The 20,051-nt window shown below is 32.9% G+C and overlaps 2 protein-coding genes across 2 annotated transcripts; one reads left to right on the top strand and one right to left on the bottom strand.

The window, feature by feature from the left end:
* The first annotated feature begins 311 nt into the window (after positions 1-311).
* LOC112730685 (uncharacterized) lies at positions 312-4,877 on the top strand. Its single transcript, XM_029290936.2, has 5 exons — positions 312-565; positions 1,358-2,702; positions 3,536-3,802; positions 4,004-4,159; positions 4,505-4,877. The coding sequence occupies exons 2-5, from the start codon at positions 1,365-1,367 to the stop codon at positions 4,622-4,624; spliced, it is 1,881 nt and encodes a 626-aa protein (XP_029146769.1). The 5' UTR covers positions 312-565; positions 1,358-1,364; the 3' UTR covers positions 4,625-4,877.
* A 973-nt stretch (positions 4,878-5,850) lies between these two features.
* Positions 5,851-10,963, bottom strand: LOC112728632 (lysine-specific demethylase JMJ28). Its single transcript, XM_025778854.3, has 12 exons — positions 9,966-10,963; positions 9,703-9,848; positions 9,475-9,580; positions 9,255-9,387; positions 9,116-9,179; positions 8,343-9,033; positions 7,749-8,072; positions 6,768-7,304; positions 6,623-6,695; positions 6,458-6,543; positions 6,237-6,356; positions 5,851-6,157 (listed from the first exon to the last, which is right to left on the bottom strand). Exons 1-12 carry the CDS (start codon positions 10,680-10,682, stop codon positions 6,077-6,079), a joined length of 3,078 nt encoding a protein of 1,025 aa, XP_025634639.1. The 5' UTR covers positions 10,683-10,963; the 3' UTR covers positions 5,851-6,076.
* Between the last annotated feature and the right edge of the window lie 9,088 nt (positions 10,964-20,051).

Below are 20,051 nucleotides of genomic sequence, written 5' to 3' on the forward strand. Positions count from 1 at the left end.
TTCTAGACTGAGAGAGAGAGAGTAAGCGATGAAAAATACGAAATATCAAATACGAGTTAAAAAAAAAAATCTAAAATAGCTTCTCACAATTACTTTAAAAGATAACGAGATTCTTGATAAAAAAAATACCAATCCAACTCCTGAGACAAAAAAAATATCAACTCGGTTCTGAGATTTACTTTTATAGGATTGATTAGTCCCGTGCTTTGGCACACCTAAAAAAAAATCAAAAATTGAATTGAGTGTTTTTTTTGTTAGGAATCTCGTTGTCTTTTCGAGATAATTATTAGGGCCGGATTCACTCTTAAAAAAAATGAAAAAGAATTGCTAAGGGAGGTGCATTGATAGGAGCGTTGTGGGTGTTATTTGCCGACTAAGAATCGCGGCAAGGGGAAGGACCCAGTCTGAGTCTTGTTGAATGAATGAATGAATGAATGAATCTTCTTCCTTCATCACGTTCCCATTCAATCCCGCACCTTCTGCTTCCTCGTCTCCACCGCCGCCGCCACCCACATTCGTTTCCGGATCCTCTTTTCTAGCATGTTGTCCTGCCTCTCCTCCTCAGGTTCAGCTTCCCTCCTAGCTTATTCATTCTCATATTAATTTTCACTTACACTTCTCCGGAGTAACCGCTTCTTAGCTCAAATGGTCGGGAAATACCTGATCTCATAATTTATTGCGAAATTACATGCAACTCATTAATGGTGGTGTTGCTACAAATTGAATTGCAATAGACATAACAACTTTTACTTTCTAAAGTAACTCTGTATCAGTAACTACTTCACCATATACCGTTTAGTCCAATGGAGAACCTTTAATTACTACTGTTTGAAATTTGAAGAGCATATTCTTGTATAAATTCCACGGGTGGTTTAGACACTGATGCAATCTATGATAGGTGGACACTCCAACGTCATTTGGTCCATATAGGCTATAGCCAATCCCACATACTGGACAAGGCTTAGTAGTTCTTGAAATTATTCGGTGCTGCATTATGTAGGGCTGCTTCATTTACAGTCCTAAATATTATGCTTGAAATTAGTTATCTTTTACTATTGGAAAATATCAGAAAAATTAGCAGTGAAACTTAAACCGCTCCAAAACTGAGTAGTAGAGATCAATTTAATCTTTTGTATTAGGTGACTCAACCACTTGACGCCTTTGAAGGAATTGACATCTAGTATTTTTGTGAGAAAAAAAAATTATTGTTTACATGTGTACCTTTTATAGTTGCAACAATTGGAAAGAAACCATTGTAGGTAATAAGTTCGGAGAAATGTTTTATCGGCTGGATTCATAACACAACAGTTTGGAATATGGTCACTTTAGTTTTTTAATGTCAGTTTCGGGTTTGCAGGTTTTTGATGCTTGCAAATATAAGGAGAGTTGCCCAGTCTATTCTTCGTGTTCATAGGAACAGATATCAGGGAGTGAGTAGAAATGGGGCTTTTGTCTCAGCTGGACCTAATATCAATCGATGCAGGGTGTATATGCAAAATAAGTTTCCCAGTGAAGCATGTACTTCATGCTTATGGCATGGAACTAGGGGGAACTTTCACAAAGGGTGTTCTTTCAGCAACTTTGCTGTAACCTCAACAAGTAATGCAGCAGCATATAATTCTCAAATAGCTTGGAAATTTCTGTATAAAAAGTATTATTCCAATGGCCGCAACACATTAACCTCAATACATATGATTGCTCAGGCAGTGAGCCTCACTTTTGCTCGTTACTATTTGTTGGTCCCGAGTATCTTTGTACTAACTTGGGGAGAACTAGCATTGGCTCGGCAAAGAAATTCGCCACATGCAAAACGTTACCCGTCACAGAATGCTTTGTATATGCATGCACAAGATGGGTACAACTACGTGTTAGTTTTTGCAGCCGCTATAGTAGAAGGCCTCATTTTGTTAGTGAGAGCTATCTATCTAGCAATGTTATTCTCTCCAAGTATACTGATGGCACCAGTTGCAGATTATTTTGGACCAGAGTTTAGGAAAGTGTGGCTCCGGGTAATTCATCGTACATTAGAAAAAGCAGGCCCGGCATTCATAAAATGGGGTCAATGGGCTGCTACACGACCTGATCTCTTTCCTCGGGATTTATGTATGAAACTTTCTGAACTTCATACTAAAGCTCCCGAACATAGTTTTTACTACACAAAGAAAACTATAGAGAGAGCTTTTGGGCGAAAGATATCTGAAATTTTTGAAAACTTTGAAGAAGTTCCTGTAGCATCTGGTAGTATTGCTCAAGTGCATCGTGCTCTTTTAAGATCTACTTACCCTGGTCAGAAAACAAAGAGCCAGGTGGTTGCAGTGAAGGTTAGACATCCTGGTGTGGGAGAATCTATTAGAAGAGATTTTGCAATTATCAATTTGATGGCAAAATCTTCAAGGTTTATTCCTGCTCTCAATTGGTTAAGATTGGATGAAAGTGTTCAACAGTTTGCAGTTTTCATGTTGTCTCAAGTTGACCTTGCAAGGGAAGCTGCTCATTTGAGCCGTTTTATCTACAACTTCCGTAAATGGAAGGATGTCTCTTTTCCTAAGCCTGTCTATCCACTTGTGCATCCTGCAGTCTTGGTGGAAACCTATGAAAATGGGGAAAGTGTGTCATATTATGTTGATGAACTTCAAGGACATGAGAGGATTAAAAGTGCTCTTGCTCATATTGGGACTCATGCACTTTTGAAGATGTTACTGGTAAAAAATGACATCTTTCATTTGCAATTTTTTTCCAACAATTTTTCATGCAATATAATTTGTGAACAATCAAGTTTTTCTTAATTCTATTAAATATGTATCTCTCAATTGACATGTAAAGAAAAAACTTTCATGGTTCTCTATAGGTGTTCTCTATTAAATATGCTAAGAGATTAGGCCTTATAATTTCTCTTCTTCTTAATGTAATTCCTTCTTTTGTAACCGAAAAAAGATATTAGCTTGTCTTGTTAGGAATATCAATAGAGGATTCATAAGCAAAGTTTTGGTTTTAAAATGTTGTAACAACAGCAAAAAGGAGGTTTTTTTTTTTTTTTGGGGGGGGGGGGGAGAGTTGTATAATTTCAAATAGTTTTTATGGAAAATTTTAGCATTAAATTGTTGCTTATCTTTATGTTATCTTCTGCTTGTATTTTCATGAAAATTTATAATCTTAGTTCTCATTAACTGTTATTAACTTGTACTATATAGATTTTCAATTTACGTTGGATGAAACATTAAACCGGGAACAGGTTATTTACTCTCTAGTTTGTATGCTTATGTTATGCTGCTTGTATTTCATGATAAACCTGGACCTTTCATTTTCTATAGCCTCTTTATGGTTTTTAGCTAATGGCAATTCTCTTTTATTTCAACAAATTTTCTTATTTGATCCACAAACAAATTTACTTTCTGACTTTCCTTGTTTGATCTATAATAATCATATTACATCCTATTTCCTATGTTCAGTATGAACTAGAAGTTGGATCCTTTGGTATTTTAGACTTGAACATGATAAAGTTTAGCTTCCAATATATTGGGGTATATTCTTTCAGGTGGATAACTTCATTCATGCAGACATGCATCCCGGAAATATCCTTGTTCGACTCTCTCAAAGCAAGCGCCGGAATCGGCTCTTCAAATCAAAGCCTCATGTGGTTTTCCTTGATGTAGGCATGACTGCTGAACTCTCTGGTAGTGACCGGGTAAATCTATTGGAATTTTTCAAAGCTGTTGCCCGCCGTGATGGTCGGACAGCTGCAGAGTGCACACTCAGATTATCACAAAAACAGAACTGCCCAAATCCAAAGGCTTTCATTGAGGTAATTTGTTCAAGATACAACTGTTTGAATATGGATTATTACATTGTTGCATTCTGTCTACAGGTGAGCATAGTAATGAGGTCCTGCTTGTTGTGTGTGGGGTTCAATGGATTGCAGATATATGTTCTTTTTTCATTTACTTAACCCCGTGATATGATTCTGAGCCATTGCATACATTGGTTTCTTCTGTTTTTCTAATAGGAAGTGGAAGAGGCATTTACCTTTTGGGGCACCCCGGAAGGTGACCTGGTTCATCCTGCAGAGTGCATAGAGCAATTACTGGAGAAAGTCAGGCGTCATAGAGTTAATGTAGATGGCAATGTTTGTACTGTCATGGTGACAACCCTGGTTCTCGAGGTAACTTTTTTTTTGGGTCATCTTTTTACCAAGCTCACTACACTAGTATGCGACAATACCACTATCATGTGAGTTGGAAAGTAATGGAAAACAATATGCCCTTTATAAGTTCTCATAGCTGATTATACTCTGCTTCCTGGTTGTCGTCTTATTAATGGAGAAATGATACTTGTATTCATTTTTTCTTGGGCGCCAGAATTACTTCCCTCCACCGTTGGATGCAGTGTGGGATCCACAATGTTATAATCTCACACTCCGTCGTCTAGCGGAGAAAAAATGAATACAAAGCACAAATCCTGCTATCAAAATTGTTTGTGTAACTTGTGCATAATGTAATTTGTGTAGGGTTGGCAGCGTAAGCTTGATCCTGGGTATGATGTGATGCAGACGCTGCAGACATTGCTGCTCAGAGCTGATTGGGCAAAGTCTCTTTCTTACACAATTGATGGGCTTATGGCCCCCTAAATAGTGAGGACCCCTTTGTTTCTTGAGGCTCTCCAGAAGCAATTTTGACGAACATAAAACTAAAGCATGAGCTCAAAGCCTAAAAGGCTAAAACTAAAGGCGCTATGACATTTTCCTTGTTTCTTTGTCAATTTTTTCTAAAGAATTATACATGTATTTATCTCTTGATTATTTTCCAGCGGTTAATGCTGCGTGCATGAGCATTATAGTCTACGGTAAAAAGTGTAAGAAAGCGGTCTATATTTGAGCTTCATACTCTGTCGTGCATGCACAGAATACAGATTAGAGTTTTTATTCTTTAAAAAATAAATTACCATTTGTACCCATGAAAGATACAGACGCTGACAAATGTACTCATATAAGAATAAAACGACAATTGTAACCATAGAAGATGGCTTATGTGTGCCAAAAGTACCCTAACAGACAAATTGCGTAACCAACGTCCGGATACTTTTGGCACACGACGGCTATCTTCTGTGGTTACAATTTTCGTTTTATTCTTATATGGGTATATTTGTCAGCGCTTATATATTTCATGGGTACAAATGGTAATTTATTCTTCTTTAAAAAATACTGAAGTACACTTTATTGTCGGAAGTAGATTTTGCCATTTTCTAATTAGATAATGCCACTCTTATTATATGTTATTTTCAAATTATCAACTTTTATGGGTCATTTTTCATTACCAAGAAAAATAAAATAACGAGGATGAAGGATAACTTACGTAAATAAGAAGTGATATCATCAAATTTAAGATTGATATTATCAACTATTTTTAGTTTTCCCGATTGCTAGTTGTAGATGTGTAGATTCCGGTTAAATTAATGGTCATAACTAACAATTTAATTGCAAAATGGAAAGTGCTATTTGCACTATATAAACAAAGAATTACACTGTTCACATAGCCTATTAAATCACGTTCTTTTTTTCTAACTTTAAAATTTTCATAATTTCATTCGACCATTTTCATGTAATCACAAAATTGCATAATTAAGCTTATGCGACTTTATATAGTTCCAGGTTCTTTTCTTTTATTCTCTTTTCCACTTCTCTTTTCCACTGTATGAGTGCTTTTATTCCTAACGCTAGGAACCTGATAACATTTCTTAGAAGCACTTGACTTTTGTTTCTACGGACCAACTCTTCTTTTGGATTCAAACCCAAGTGTCATTCGAAAATCGAAATCACTTTCAAAAGTTAATGAGCTAAGCAATTTCCTCTCAATATTTCGAAAATTCTCTTCAATTTAACCACTAAGCAAAATATATACACAGACCATCAAGGATTATTTCAAACTCGGGTAGGGCAGAGATAGATGTCAAAGCAGTCAAAAAATGGTTACACTGAAGAAACTAATCAATTTAATTAGAGTACCTTTTTTCTAGAAGCTACTTTTATGATTTTTTATTGGGGAGCAATAATCTATACAAAAATGGAAGACAGTTGGTGCAATCATGTTTTGGCTGGCTTGTTTGTAAGCTCATGCATTTCCTTAATTGCTGTATTCATGCTATGAAGCACCATTTTCTTCACCTGTTTCAAGAGGCCCTTGTCAATTCCATGCTTACAACAATAGCAGAAAGCAGGAACTGGTTTACAAAATAAAATATACCTGCAACGTTTCTACTTTGGCTTTATGGTCTGCCGGCAGCAGTCGGACCTCATCAATCAGCTGGATACACTCGGAGACATTTTCCGGTGACACAAATTCCAACACCACATGAACGCAACACTGTAGATTATAAAAGACGGGGAAAAAGGAAGGGAAATTTTTTTTCATACATTCCTAAAGTTTAGGAAGAGAGAGAAATAGTCATTATGCTAATGCAAAACCTTAGGATTTCTGATCTGGTATGGACATCCAGCGGGAATGACAACAGCTTCTCCAACATGTTGCTTGAATGTCCATGGTTCAACCTCTGGTAACAATGACGATTGTGTAAATAGAGTTGCCTGCAATTGTAACAGATCATGAAACACAGAACTATGTGTACTTACGAAACTCCTCTTTAAGCCTTATTTTGTGATTTTTGTCAAGAAAAATGCTCTGATCTAGAATTGGATGAACCATCTGCGAAAAAATGTCAATCAATAACCACCGGTTCAAACAAAATCCTCAAGAGTTGTCATTGTTTGAACTTACTACTTTGTCATTGTCATAGTTATGAGAAAATTCATCACAATGTCTTATAAGGTATTCCATGAGCTTTGGAACGTCTTGTCTGCGGAATACATCCCATTGGGCCCCAGAATGCTCAGCAGAAAACTTATTTTTATCTTTCGAGCTTTCAAACAGATTTCTTGGATTACGGCCTGTAGACAACCCATGGAGAACTGTGGGTTCCGAATCAGAATCAGATAAATCACATTCTCTATCCTGGGAAAAGCTGTTCTCTATACTTCCAGTAGTTGCTTTTTCAGTGTGAGTTGAGACAAAGGATGTTCTATTGACTCTCCTTAAAAAGTCAACTTCTTTGGCCACTCGCTGTGAACCTTTTTGTTCCACTTCTTCAGCATGTGGTGGTAACGTTTCTTTTACTTTCTCTTCCTGTTGTTGTTCAGCAGTAATTTTAGAAGAATCCCTTCGACATAAAGCTTTATGCTTTTTCAGTAGTCGTTGAATTTTTGAAAGCTGCTCTGTAGATAGGGGAACATCCGTGGTATGTGCCATAATATTAACCTGGAATTACAAATCAGATGGCTAATGAAATGGATAAGGATAAAGCGTCAATGCGTCATTCTACACACTACATGATCCTTTTCCCACAAAGTGCAGAACAGATCACTGCTATTCAACACGAAGCTTTGGCATAAATTTGTTCAGTGAATTTTCGTGTCAATTTGTTGCTTAGAGGAAAGGAAACAATTGCAACTCATAATTTCTAGGTATGAGCATGATTGAGTACTGGGGTTCGATATAAACATGAACCATCAAAAACCCAAAAGTAGTTGTAGGATTTTGGGCTTCACCACAGGAAGCAACCTAATTCTGTAAGATTTTAAATTACTTAAAGCTGCTAGAGTTTCAATGCAGAAAGTAAAAAGACTTGAAAGCGAAGAACTGTATTACTCTGAATATACTTGAGAAGAAATCAAATGCAACATAACAAGGAAGGAAGCATACCACATCATATGAATCATAGCAGAGTTTAGTCACAGAATCAGCTTCCTTGTCGGCACAGCCAAATGAAATATGCACGTATGGTCCAATGTCATGTTTAGTACTCTGAAGTGGCAAACTTGCTGCCAAATTCAGAAGACCAGACATGGGATTCATGTATTCTTGAATTGGTAGAGCATCAATTACTTCAGAAAAATGACCTGGAAATTGCTCTTTGAAAAGTTGGGAAGACAACAACCCCTTTAATTTCAGCATCTCATGGCAAGTGTTTTCGCAAGGACGACATTTGAGAGACCCGCTAAAAGACTGCCTAATGTTAATTTCCACCTGCCACAGAGATAGAGTGCTAAACTTACTATCATTGTTATAAAGAACAGGGAAATAGATTAAACATCCAGTTTGTATGTATGCCCATGCATATACTTGTGAAGTACAACAAAGCCCTATAAACTAAAATTGGTATGTGTTTATAAATATGTTTAAATGAATAAAATATTACTGCAAGAATGCAGTACGATTTTATGGCCAACCAAGATTATCAATTAACAATTCAATTTAAAAAGTATAATAACAAAAAACAATAACTGATACACTGACCTCACACCAATCCAAACAAGATTCAAGTAAGTCCTTATCACTCTCGTATCTTGTAATGCTCCGCTCAAGATAACTACAGAACATGATCAGTGGATCCCAGCTGAGGTTTGATGTCTTTCGAAGAACATCTTGCACCACTACGGGATGGCCTTTTCCCCAGTGTTTTTGAAAGTGTTCAAAATTATCACCATTGATGTCCGAAACTGTGGGGTTAAACAAGCAATTATCATTTGAATCCCCTCTTAGAGCTGCTTCTTGCAACTGCTTATGTCTTTTAGTTTTGTGATCTGTGTCAGAACACATTGAGCATTTTGAACTTTTGTCTGGTATTTCTGGGAATTCATAGCTGCAAACGATTTCTTCTGCCTTTAGTTCCATCTCTTTGATCAAACTAGAGGGAAAAATATATCTCAAATCACGGTGGCTATTACCACAACCACCAAGTTCTGTAGATGGAAATGATACAGTGTCAATGCCATTACAATGAGTTATATTGCAACTAGAAATGGCCTTCTCATCCGCATTTTCTTTCTCACGGGCAGCGCAAGTTTTTGTTTTAATCGGTAGCTTCAACATTGATTCTCCAGAAATGCTTCCCTGACTTAATTCTTGAAAACAATTTAAGCAAAGGCTATATAAGCAACTAGGGCAGCTTCTATTGAGATCCAAAATGGGAGTTTTGCAGTGATTGCTGAGTCAAGTAATAAATTAGTTAGCATCAAGCACCAGAGAAACCTTTGACTTTTCTAAATAGCACTCAGAATAGAGTTTACCAGAATTTTTTCTCATTGAAGCCAAATTCAACCTGTCTGATGTGAATATCAGAAGCTTCCATCCCTGTCCAACATAAAAATGCATCTCAGATAACACTACTATATTAGCAAACGAAATTTGAAGAACAATAATATTTACCTTTAATTCTTGCTTCAGTTTCTAGCTGAGTATCCTGATATTCACTTATTTGTTTCAGTACTGGAAGGAGCATACAGAGTAGGTAATGTAAATGCAATATTCTACCAACTCTGCTTTTACCAGCCGAATGTTCCTAAGACAATGCATGTTAACTGAACTGTCAGCATATGCTACCAAAGCAACATTGTAAAGCAGAAAAGCATCAATTTTGATGTCAGACCTTACTTTCACTGTCTTTATATTGACTTGCCAGACAGTCCTTACAAGTGCAAGTTCCTCTACAAACAGGGCATGCCTTCTTAACTTCATTCTCAGTGCCAAAATACCTGTTAGTTTCAAGAAATATCAGCATATGTCTCATATTTGAATCCTCAACTACAAAATCATATTTGTTAATATATAAGCATTGAACATTGGGGCAGTGTAAATGAATGCAACAATGACAGACCGCTGTTTTATGCAATCCATGCAGAAGAACTCCTTGTTACAGCTAGAACACTTGATAAGATTCTGAGAATTACTCTTCTGGCACCAATGACACCTCTTCTTCTTACCCTTTCCCTTCTTCTTCAAGCCCTGTCCATACTGCACAACCTGAAAAAAACAAATATCAACAAATCAAAGGGGGGAAAAAAAGAGAGTAAAACTTAGCAGCTTCTGCTAAACCCACAGAAAAAAAAAAAAAGAGTAATAACTAACGAACCCACCAACCTGCAACCTGCCAACAGGGACTCTATCAACATTCTTGGACCTGAAGTAACGCGGCGTGACGGCGAGCGCTTTGGAATTAGAATCAGCAGCCAGTTTTACATCAAAATGGGAACCCACATTGCCATTGAAACCATTGGCGGTTGAAGCTGTAGAGATAGCCATCACTCCATTCGGCAATTCTCTCCGCAACTCTGCTCCTTCGCTGCACTCTTCATCTTCTTCATCATCGTCATTCTTCTTGTTCCTCTTCTTCCTTTTCTCAACCTCTCTCGTCAAGACCATCCTTATAAGCTCCAAATGCTTATCATCACCACTCCGCAACCCCTTGTTTTTGTTTTTCCTTTTCTTGTTCTTATTCTTCTTCTGAACGACCAATGCCTCTGAAGTACCATCGGAAAGCTTGCGCTTCTTTTTGGCGAGAAGAGCAATCTTGGAGTCCTTGCGTGCCCTAATTTCGACATTGTTGGCAGGAGAGGAAGGAGGAGAAGGAGAATGAGAGTGGCTCTTACGCTTATTCCTCTGAAGCTTGAGGAACTCAGGGACCTTCTCCTTGTACTGGCGATGGCGACCTTGAAGGTAGTGAACCTCGCACAGCTTCAGATTATCCTTCACTCTCCGCCGGCACCGCCATTGCCGCCCGTCCGTCCTCCCGCACCTCAGGTTGTCCGGCGGAACATACTCCTCCTCCCCGGTGGCCGCAGCTGATTTTTTTCCCATGAAAGTTGGAATTTTTTTAAAGAAAAACAGAATTGAGATTTTTCTCGGGAAAATTTTCTGGGAAAAAGTGAAACCTAAGCAGAGGGAGAGAAAAATCCCGTCTTTTCTGCACAGGGCGCTGGGGAACGGAAAAGGGTTTCTCTGTTTTTAAGGCCCAAACGAATGTGTATGTTTTTTTTTTGTGTATTTTATTGCGGAGAAAGGAAAAAAGTAAGTGTGGCAAGTTAATGTAATTATTGGCAAATTCAGAGTCTTGTTTTGGTCCGTGGTCTTGTGGGATCAAGATTTTAATCAGAATCTTGTCTTAATTCTTATATCAGATCATTGATGAACTGATGTATAACATTTTTCTGTAGAAATCAGGTTCTCCGGAATTTTTTTCACCTTAATTCTCCCCATTTTTTACATTTTGTTTTGGACCAAGTTTTTCACTTTTTGGTTCCGAAGTTGGTCACTGAATCTTGTTGCGAGAATTTTTTTTCTGAAAAAGTCTACCCTTTTCGGTTTCTTGGGCTGGAATCAATCGCATTGTGTCTTCAAATGATGGTGTATTGAAGATGTAGCATTCAATATTTTGATTAAGCAACTTGGATATGAATATATATAAATGATAAAAAATTATTAAGTGGCCAATGTACACACCAGTGTCACTCTTTTCTGGTTTGGTTTTTTAGCTGCCTTTGATGTGTGATATATGATGTATGAAAGCATGAAAGGCTGAAAGCATAGCATTAACATTTTTCATTTTGCTCTTGATTTTTTTTTTTTTTTGTGTGTACATTTGCAGGCTGATTGTTTGTGCACTTTTTAATTTAGATGTGCAAGGGAAATGGTATAGGACGCAGTGATGGAGTGTATAGGTGTTTTTTTACAACTGTGATGTCAGGAGCAAAAATCAGACCATCCGAATTTTGGGTACATAAATCGAAGGATCCGATTTGTATTTAAAAAATTAAAAAAATTTGGGGTACACAAATTGGAGAGTCAAATTACCTTCACCAAAATTTAATTTTTTTTCTTCCACACTAATCGGACTGTTCGATTAGTGGGCTTAATTTTTTTTACAAAAAAATCAAATGATCCAATTTCTTCATCTCTTATTTCAGAAAAAGCTATCCCACATTTATGTTTAGCACCCAGATTCTCCACAACAACATACAACACACACATGCTTCTCATATCCAAAAAAATGAGTAGAATATGGTAGAGTTTAGATCTAATCCTATAACTCTATTTGCACATTGAATTTTTTATATAAATTCAATTCTATTATATCTGCGAGTTGAAAATATCTCACTCCTAATTTTACCCATTTTTAATCCACGGGTTATAAAAAATATACAACATTATTATAAGAATCTTTTGCATTTAGTGAGAGGTTTTTAATTCAACATCCACTTGAATATTTTTATATAAATATATAAAATATACATATATAGGATACGGCATGTTGCCATCCCTTTGACCAGTTTTTAAATTTAATAATATATTATTTTAATTATTTAATTAATTATGTCTCTTATTTTTAATGATTCAATATTATTTAATTAATTTAAATACTCATTTTTATGATAATTTTTTTAAAAAAAATTAAAGACAGAATAAAAGATAATATTTAAAGTATACCTAATTGTACTAATGTGTTTTTATTTTCCTTTGTCATTTTCTTTCATACTTTTTATTTTCCCATGTTTTAAGGGTATGCTTAATTATTTCATGCATAATTATCTTACAATTCTAAAGTTATAAAAATTTGTTCCCTAGGATAGGGTAACAAATTAAAGAAGAACAATTCACCGCTAATTGATCTTCTACCTCCCTTTTATTATTGATAAGAGTTTTGTTACACATTCAAAAGATTTATGCAACCAAACAACTAAGTTACAACTAAGTCATTTAATTTATATGGTGTGGAGTACGTGGTCTTCTTCTTTTTTTTTTCTCTTTTTTTTTTTATTTATTTTTTATTATCGTCATCGTCATTCGTTGTCACTACCATATTATCACATCCATCTCCTTCTCTTTCTGTTTTTTTTTTATTTAATTTTTTTTATCTCCTCCTTCCTTTTCTTCTTCTTTTTCTATTATCATTATCGTCATCACTAACAACACCAACATTTTGCTAACATCTTTATTGATTCTAATTCTCGGTGGTGACATTGTTAAATAATTTTGAAACCGAAAATATTATCAAAACGAAACCATTGTATAATACCAAATGAACCGAAAACTGTCCATTATATAAATTTGAATTCAGAAACACATGCGTCTCGAATGAACCAAAAATATTATCAAAATGAAACCATTATATAATATCAAATGAACCGAACATTATCCATTATATAAATTCAATTTCAGAAACAACTGCGTCTCGAATGAACCGAAAATATTATCAAAACGAAACCATTGTATAATATCAAATGATTCAAAAATTGTCCATTATATAAATTCGAATTCAAAAACAAGTCAATTTTGAACAAAAATACATCCAAATCAATTTTTGATAGTGTCATCAATATGACAAAAAATCGATGATAACGATAACGACAATACGTATTAGAAGAAGACAATGACGATAATGATGATGATTATGATAATGATAATGATGGAGGAGAATGATGAAAATGAAGGAGGAGACGAAATTCCAATAGGATGAGGAGTTGTTGGTGACGACGGTAACGAAATTGAAAAATAATAAAAAAGGAGGAGACGATAACGAAATTGAAAAATAATAAAAAAGGAGGAGAAGAAAAAGACGTAGCATTCGAGAAGAAGAAGAACGCGTAACTCAAATCACTTAGATGAACTTGGAAGTTAAAATTGCTTAGACGTGGAGAATTATTCTATTGATAATGTTATCATCATGCTTTTCAAAGCAAAAAATCAAAATGACAAAAATTTAAGTGCAAACAATTTTAATTTGTATTGGCTATTATTTTTAGCCAACACTCTAATAAAAAATATTAGAAAGCTACTAAAATTTATTAATTTTCAATTAATCATTAATATTTAAAAATATAAGTTAAAACTTAAAAGTATGTTGTTGGATTATTAGATTAAATAAATTAGATTGATGGCTAAAAATAATTAATAAATTTTGATAGTTTTAAATTATTTTTTTTTCTATTATTTTTATTCCAATACTTTAGTAGTATACTTTTAGCGAGACCTCCGTTTTATTTTGGTCATTGAGCAAAAATTCAGAATTAAGAAGAGAAATTAAACTATTCTATATATTTCGTATACCAATTTTAATAATAATAAAAAAGGTTGTCATATATCATGTGAAACATGAACATCTGGGAATATTAGTTGTTGGGTTAAGTTTTCAGACTTTCAACATGTAAAATCCAAAGAGGATGAATATAATTACATGTAACTATCGTTCTAATATTTGCTTTGTGGTTGTCTATGATGGGCACAGGATTTGGTGGTCCAGAAATCTTTGGACCACTTAGTGGTCCGAGTAGAAAACATGTTTTTGGAGTTTTTTTATCAATTACTACGTAGTCCTTGAACTAATTTTAATTACAAATTAACTCCATATATTTTATTTAATTATAAAAATAATTTTTATTTTATAAATTATTATTTTATCAATTATCTATTATATTTATTAATAATCAAATACAAAAATAACAACCAATTATATCCTCCATTCATCCTAATAATTTCAATTGATTAAAAAATTAACTTTGATCTCGTTACGTTCGTCCATGGCTTTAATTTCGTCATGTAGTATCACGGATTTAATTAATACCAGTAGAAATACATTTCCTTCGTCCAAACTAAACCAAACTACAGGATCAATGATTTAAGTTAAGTGATAAAAATTGTTCTTATGTTAATACATTGATATTGGTGCAAGAAGATAATAAGATCCTGATCATGGTGATTGAAAAAAAAATTGGATTAATGAGGATTTGTACAACCTATTTGTGATTTATGAAAGTAGAATAGAATAAATTGTGCAAAATCCTACAGAATTCTGAAAAAATGAGAACATTACCAATTGATTGAGTAGATGGATATTCCATTACCAATCGATTGAAATTGGCAAAACATTCAACTTTATCATCTTCCAATCGATTGGATTACATTACCAATCGATTGAATTTGGCTAAAACTTCAATGTCACCACTTTCCAATCGATTGTATTTGGCAAATCCATGTTGTTTTCGTGAATTCAATCAATTGAGTAACAACAACAATCGATTGTTTTGAGGTTTCAATCGATTGTTTTGTGATATAGTGTAAACCAATCGATTGAGTTATCATTCAATCGATTGTTTTGAAAAACCAATCGATTGAATTTCAAGGAAACACGATTTGGAAGCCATGGACGAACGTAACGAGATCAAAATTAATTTTTTAATCAATTGGAATTATTAGGATGAATGGAGGATATAATTGGTTGTTATTTTTGTATTTGATTGTTAATAAATATAATAGATAATTGATAAAATAATAATTTATAAAATAAAAAACTATTTTTATAATAAAATAAAATATATAGGGTTGATTTGTAATTAAAATTAGTTCAAGAACTACGTAGCAATTGATAAAAAAACTCCAAAAACATGTTTTCTACTTGGACCACTAAGTGGTCCAAAGGTTCCTGGACCACCGAATCCTGAGCCTCTATGATGGGTTCCTTCATCAAAGTTGAGAATCCATCAAACCAAATTTGTGATTGCTTCAAGTGATGTTCATTTGAAAGATGTTGTAAGGTTGACATCATCTGAAGTTTTGAACTTCCCCAAGTTATATATGATGGTGAGTGATTTTTATTTTGTTTTATTTTGTTTGATGTACTGTGGAAGTTGTCATTCGAATGGTGAATGATATATTAGGTTCTTAATTTTGAGTGGTTTTATTGAGCTTAATTATCCAAAAAGGAAAAGTAATACTGACAATAATTGTTCAAGTTATGTTAAAGTAAAAATAAAATGTTGGGGTACAATATTTTTTAAAGAAGAGTATTAGAGAACAGCAAGTTTTGTGATTCGTAGCCATTAATAAATCATTATTAATATTTTTAATGGTGTGAGATTTTATTTAATAATGTGAAATTACTTATTTTTCTTTTACTGATTAAATACTTAAGTACTGACTAAATTTCAATAAAAAAGCTGGTCTCTAAACTTTTTTTTTTCAAATGTTTTCGCAGCAATAAGTTGTAAAATCAAACAGCAAATAGTTGAGTTCTTTTGTCTTTAAACTTCAAATAGAAATAGAAGAGATATTACAAAGTACAAACTATTTTTTCAAATTCTATTTTAGTTAGGTTAGACTTTAGAGGTTCAAGTACCTAACTAATATATACTGAATTACTGATATTCAATAATGCTAGATGACTAATTATTCTTCTACAATCATTGAACAATTAAAGTATAAAAGTTTTCATATTTATACATATTTTAGATCATTAATACAAATACAAAAACTTATAACTTTTTTGTTGTAAAATAATTATATATAAAAAGAAATAAGTTTTCCTATCATTATTGTATCCATATTCGACCTCAACACTTCACCCAAATTCTGATGTCTGAGGCTCTGTTTTATTGGAAGGGTGAGTTCTAATTAACTAAAAGTGGTAGTACCTGTTTGCAATACTTTAGAAGATCCTATGAAAATTAAATAGAAACAAAAGAGAAAAAAAGTCTATGTTCAAAAATAATAAATTCCAATTTCCCAAACAACATGGACTTTAACTAAATAAACTTGTAATTTCGCTAGATGAATAATAAAAAATACGAACAACATGAATAATGGTATGTATTTTAGATTTATTAACCATTCAAAATAAAAATAAAAATTAACTTTCTATTTTTAATTTATTATTTAAATTATTAAAAAAAAAACATTATTTCTCTGTACTTTCTCACAAACTTAAACTCTTTGATGCTTCAGGAAGAAGGGAGAAAAGGTAGAAGAAACAATAGAAGACATCTAAACATTATTATATTATTATTACCTTAGCTTACTCAAATGCATAAGATGAATGCTAGGGACCAGCAATTTTTGTGATTTGTAACCATCAAATAGTCATCAATGATGGTTTTAATGGTGTGAGATTGGTGTGAGATTTCATCAAATGACTCACTTTTCTTTGCTAGTTACATGTTGACCAGAATTTAACAAAGTTGCTGGCCCTAGACTTTTCTAATAAATAATCCCGTATTACCAAAAAAACATGATTGAATGCAGCGTCAATGGCAATAACAAGGAAGGAACTGAGCTGGAATTTGCATCAACGCTGCACTCAATGATGCTTTTCTAGTGTGGGAGCTGTTGGTTTTCCACTTTCCATAGCTGTAGATATATTGCATGCATCATCAGCTATTTGTTAAGAGAATTTTGAATGCAGTACATCAACCAAGTTCCATTCCTATTCCTTTAATTTGTACTATCAGCTATTCCATCAGCCTCTCTTATAATTATTGTACTGCTAATCACTTGTACAGTTGTACTAGAATCAAATCTTGTACTACTACTGTTACATTGGTCTATCTATTTTGGTCAACCATTACATCATTTTTCATCACATGCAACACTCATTATATGTCTTGGGATAAATTAAATATCTTTAGCGGCTACAACTAAAAGATGTTACAAGAAAAACTAACATTGAATATCATCCTATTTTTCATTGAATTAGCAGCGGTTTCACATGTCATTAGGATTTTTGTTTTGATTTGTTTGTCAGTATTTGTTTTTTTGAATTTTTATTCTGTATATTTAATATTTCACGTTATATAGATTATTATTTATAGATAAATTATTACTTGATTTTTACTAATTAAGATTTAATTATTAATTGTCGACTATCAAGTTTTGTCAGGTTCAGAAAGAAATTAAAAAAAATATTAACTCTGCCATCAAATTTACTCAACAATAATTTTTATTAAATAAAAAATATGAAAAATAAAATTATCGTAAAAAATTATCCGACGATAGTCATTATGAAATTTACTAATCCGATAATAAATAGTTACTAGCAAAGAGTTTATTGTCAAATTATATTCACCAATAATATGTTTATTGATGAAATTTTTCATATTTTTACTAATAAATTTAATGGTATTCAATGAAATTTCTTGTAATGAGGTGAGAAATTAAAACCTTTATTTTTTAGAAAAATAAAAGCAAGAGACCCTTGAATTATAGTGATTTGCGTGGATCTGTATGTTGCTGTGGGCTGATTAGTTGCTACTTGTTATTCCCAACCAAAAAGGGAAAAAAAATTGAAAGAAATAAAGTATTTTTGGTTTGCTTTTTGACTTTTGTGTCATTATCAATAGGTCTTTGAAAATAATGCTGAGTTTTACCTACAAAGTGCAAAATGGAAGCACCATGCAAGAGTGATCAAGCTATAAAGAGAATATTAAAGTAAAAAATGATCAAGTTTAGTTACTTCTTGTGTAAGTCTCTTCCACTGAACTCTTTTTGACAGATGATGAGTGAACTCAAAGAATAATGTGTTCTGTTATATATGTTTTAATTTCAAGTTCTCTTTTCCAAACAAAGTGAAATTAAAGAAATAAAAAACAAATAAATAAATAGATATAACCAATCTTAATAATATTTTTATAAAAATTATATAAAGAGCAAAATTAAAGTAGTTAGATAAGTGAAGAGTTGGTTTTTCAGAAATTATTTTTAATATGGAAATGGAGATGGCGTTTTGGTTGAATATTGATATTTGAAGTGTATTACAGTATTGTGGAACTCATTCAACACGTCCTCACGTGTTACACCACGCCCCCCACGTGTTGCACCACGCCCTCCACGTGTTGACTTTTCACCTACAAAATCCACCCATCTGTAATTACACTAAATAATCCTATTTCCCAAAAAAACACCAATATTTTTTCCATATAAAAAAAATCAGCCTTGGTTTTTCCTCTTAAAAGAAAATATGGATTCTTATATATATAACAGCGCAGCACTCGTCACTTTCAATAATTATGTGGAGACCAAATTTCTTTTGCCTAGCTAGAAGGGGAAAAAAAGTAATTGTCATTGTAAATATAAGCTACCACTTTGAAAATTTTATACATGTGAAGAGATTTTATTAATTAATATTAGAACTTAGAAGGTAACAACACAATCCTGTTCATAACCAAAATCATAAACATATCCAGAAGCGTTTTGGCCAAATCAAATAAAGCAAAAGATCCAGAATAATCCTTATTAATTAAAATTTCAACCAATTATTGGAAAAAAGCTGACAAAAAAAAGAACACTTTTTTTGAAAAAATGAAGAGCAAATATATTGGTTTGTCTGTGTGCGATTTTTTGTAAATGTATGTGTATATAAAACTTGTTTATGCGCCGTCCACTGGAGCCATGGCCACACACGTCCTTTTAACTGAAACCAACTAGCGATTGAAAGAAATAACAAACTTTAGTCTTTACATATAATATCTTATATTGTTTCTTCATCAATCATCATCATTAGTAAAAAACTAAAAAGTGGACGTGACTCTATATACCATCATCATATTAATCATATAAGACAATTTAAAGCAAAACTTATGTACCTAGAACTAGTTATAGTTATAGGACGCTATTGCAGAGGGCAATATTATAAACTGTAGGTAGCTCTAGGTAGGGGTGACAAAATGGACTGAATTTACATGACTAACCTATTAAATTGGTAAAAAAAAAAGGGTAAATTGGATTAAGATTTGAAATTTGTCCCAAAAAAACAAAAAATTGATAAGTTTGCACCGCAAAATTTATAGATTTTGATAGGACTAGTAAACAGCTCGATAAATTGAGCTCATGAATCTGTATCGTCAAAATTAAACCTAAATTTGAGCTCAAATATTAAATGAAACTAGTTTAAATTTAAATAAGCTCAATTTATTAGTTTGTGAACAAGTTTACTTATATATATATATATAAATTGTTATAATTATTTATATTTAATATATATTTTGTATTTTATATATATATATATATATATATATATATATATATAATTTTTATATTTAATTATAATAAAGAACATAAGTTATGTTGTTGATAGAGACATAAATTTTTATTTATATATATAAAATGATAAATTGTGTTATTATTATTTGAACCAACTCCTTTTAATTTACTAGATACAAGATAAATAACTTATACTTTTAAAATATATAAATATTTTTTTAAAAGAATTTACCCAATCAAACTTCAAGGAATCAAATGTAGATAGTAAGATAGGTATATAGTAACGAGTAATGACAAAATGGATAATCATCAAATTCGATGGGGTCGCGAAAAGCAGATGCTTATAATTTGATGTTGGTGCATGACCTCACTAATGATACCACCTGAACAATTCAATTAAGAAAATATTACTGAGAGCTTTTA

This window comes from Arachis hypogaea, chromosome 12, assembly GCF_003086295.3.
Source record: "Arachis hypogaea cultivar Tifrunner chromosome 12, arahy.Tifrunner.gnm2.J5K5, whole genome shotgun sequence".
Classification (NCBI taxonomy): Eukaryota; Viridiplantae; Streptophyta; class Magnoliopsida; order Fabales; family Fabaceae; genus Arachis; species Arachis hypogaea.

What these genes read in the sequence shown, in the direction of transcription:
- LOC112730685 (XM_029290936.2), top strand. Translation starts at nt 1,365, where the DNA reads ATGCTTGCAAATATAAGGAGAGTTGCCCAGTCTATTCTTCGTGTTCAT. An exon ending in CACTTTTGAAGATGTTACTG is followed by an intron (nt 2,703 to 3,535) that starts GTAAAAAATGAC and finishes ATATTCTTTCAG; the next exon opens with GTGGATAACTTCATTCATGC. An exon ending in TGACAACCCTGGTTCTCGAG is followed by an intron (nt 4,160 to 4,504) that starts GTAACTTTTTTT and finishes TAATTTGTGTAG; the next exon opens with GGTTGGCAGCGTAAGCTTGA.
- LOC112728632 (XM_025778854.3), bottom strand. Translation starts at nt 10,682, where the DNA reads ATGGGAAAAAAATCAGCTGCGGCCACCGGGGAGGAGGAGTATGTTCCG. An exon ending in ACTATGACAATGACAAAGTA is followed by an intron (nt 6,696 to 6,767) that starts GTAAGTTCAAAC and finishes ATTTTTTCGCAG; the next exon opens with ATGGTTCATCCAATTCTAGA. An exon ending in AAGGCTTAAAGAGGAGTTTC is followed by an intron (nt 6,544 to 6,622) that starts GTAAGTACACAT and finishes CATTGTTACCAG; the next exon opens with AGGTTGAACCATGGACATTC.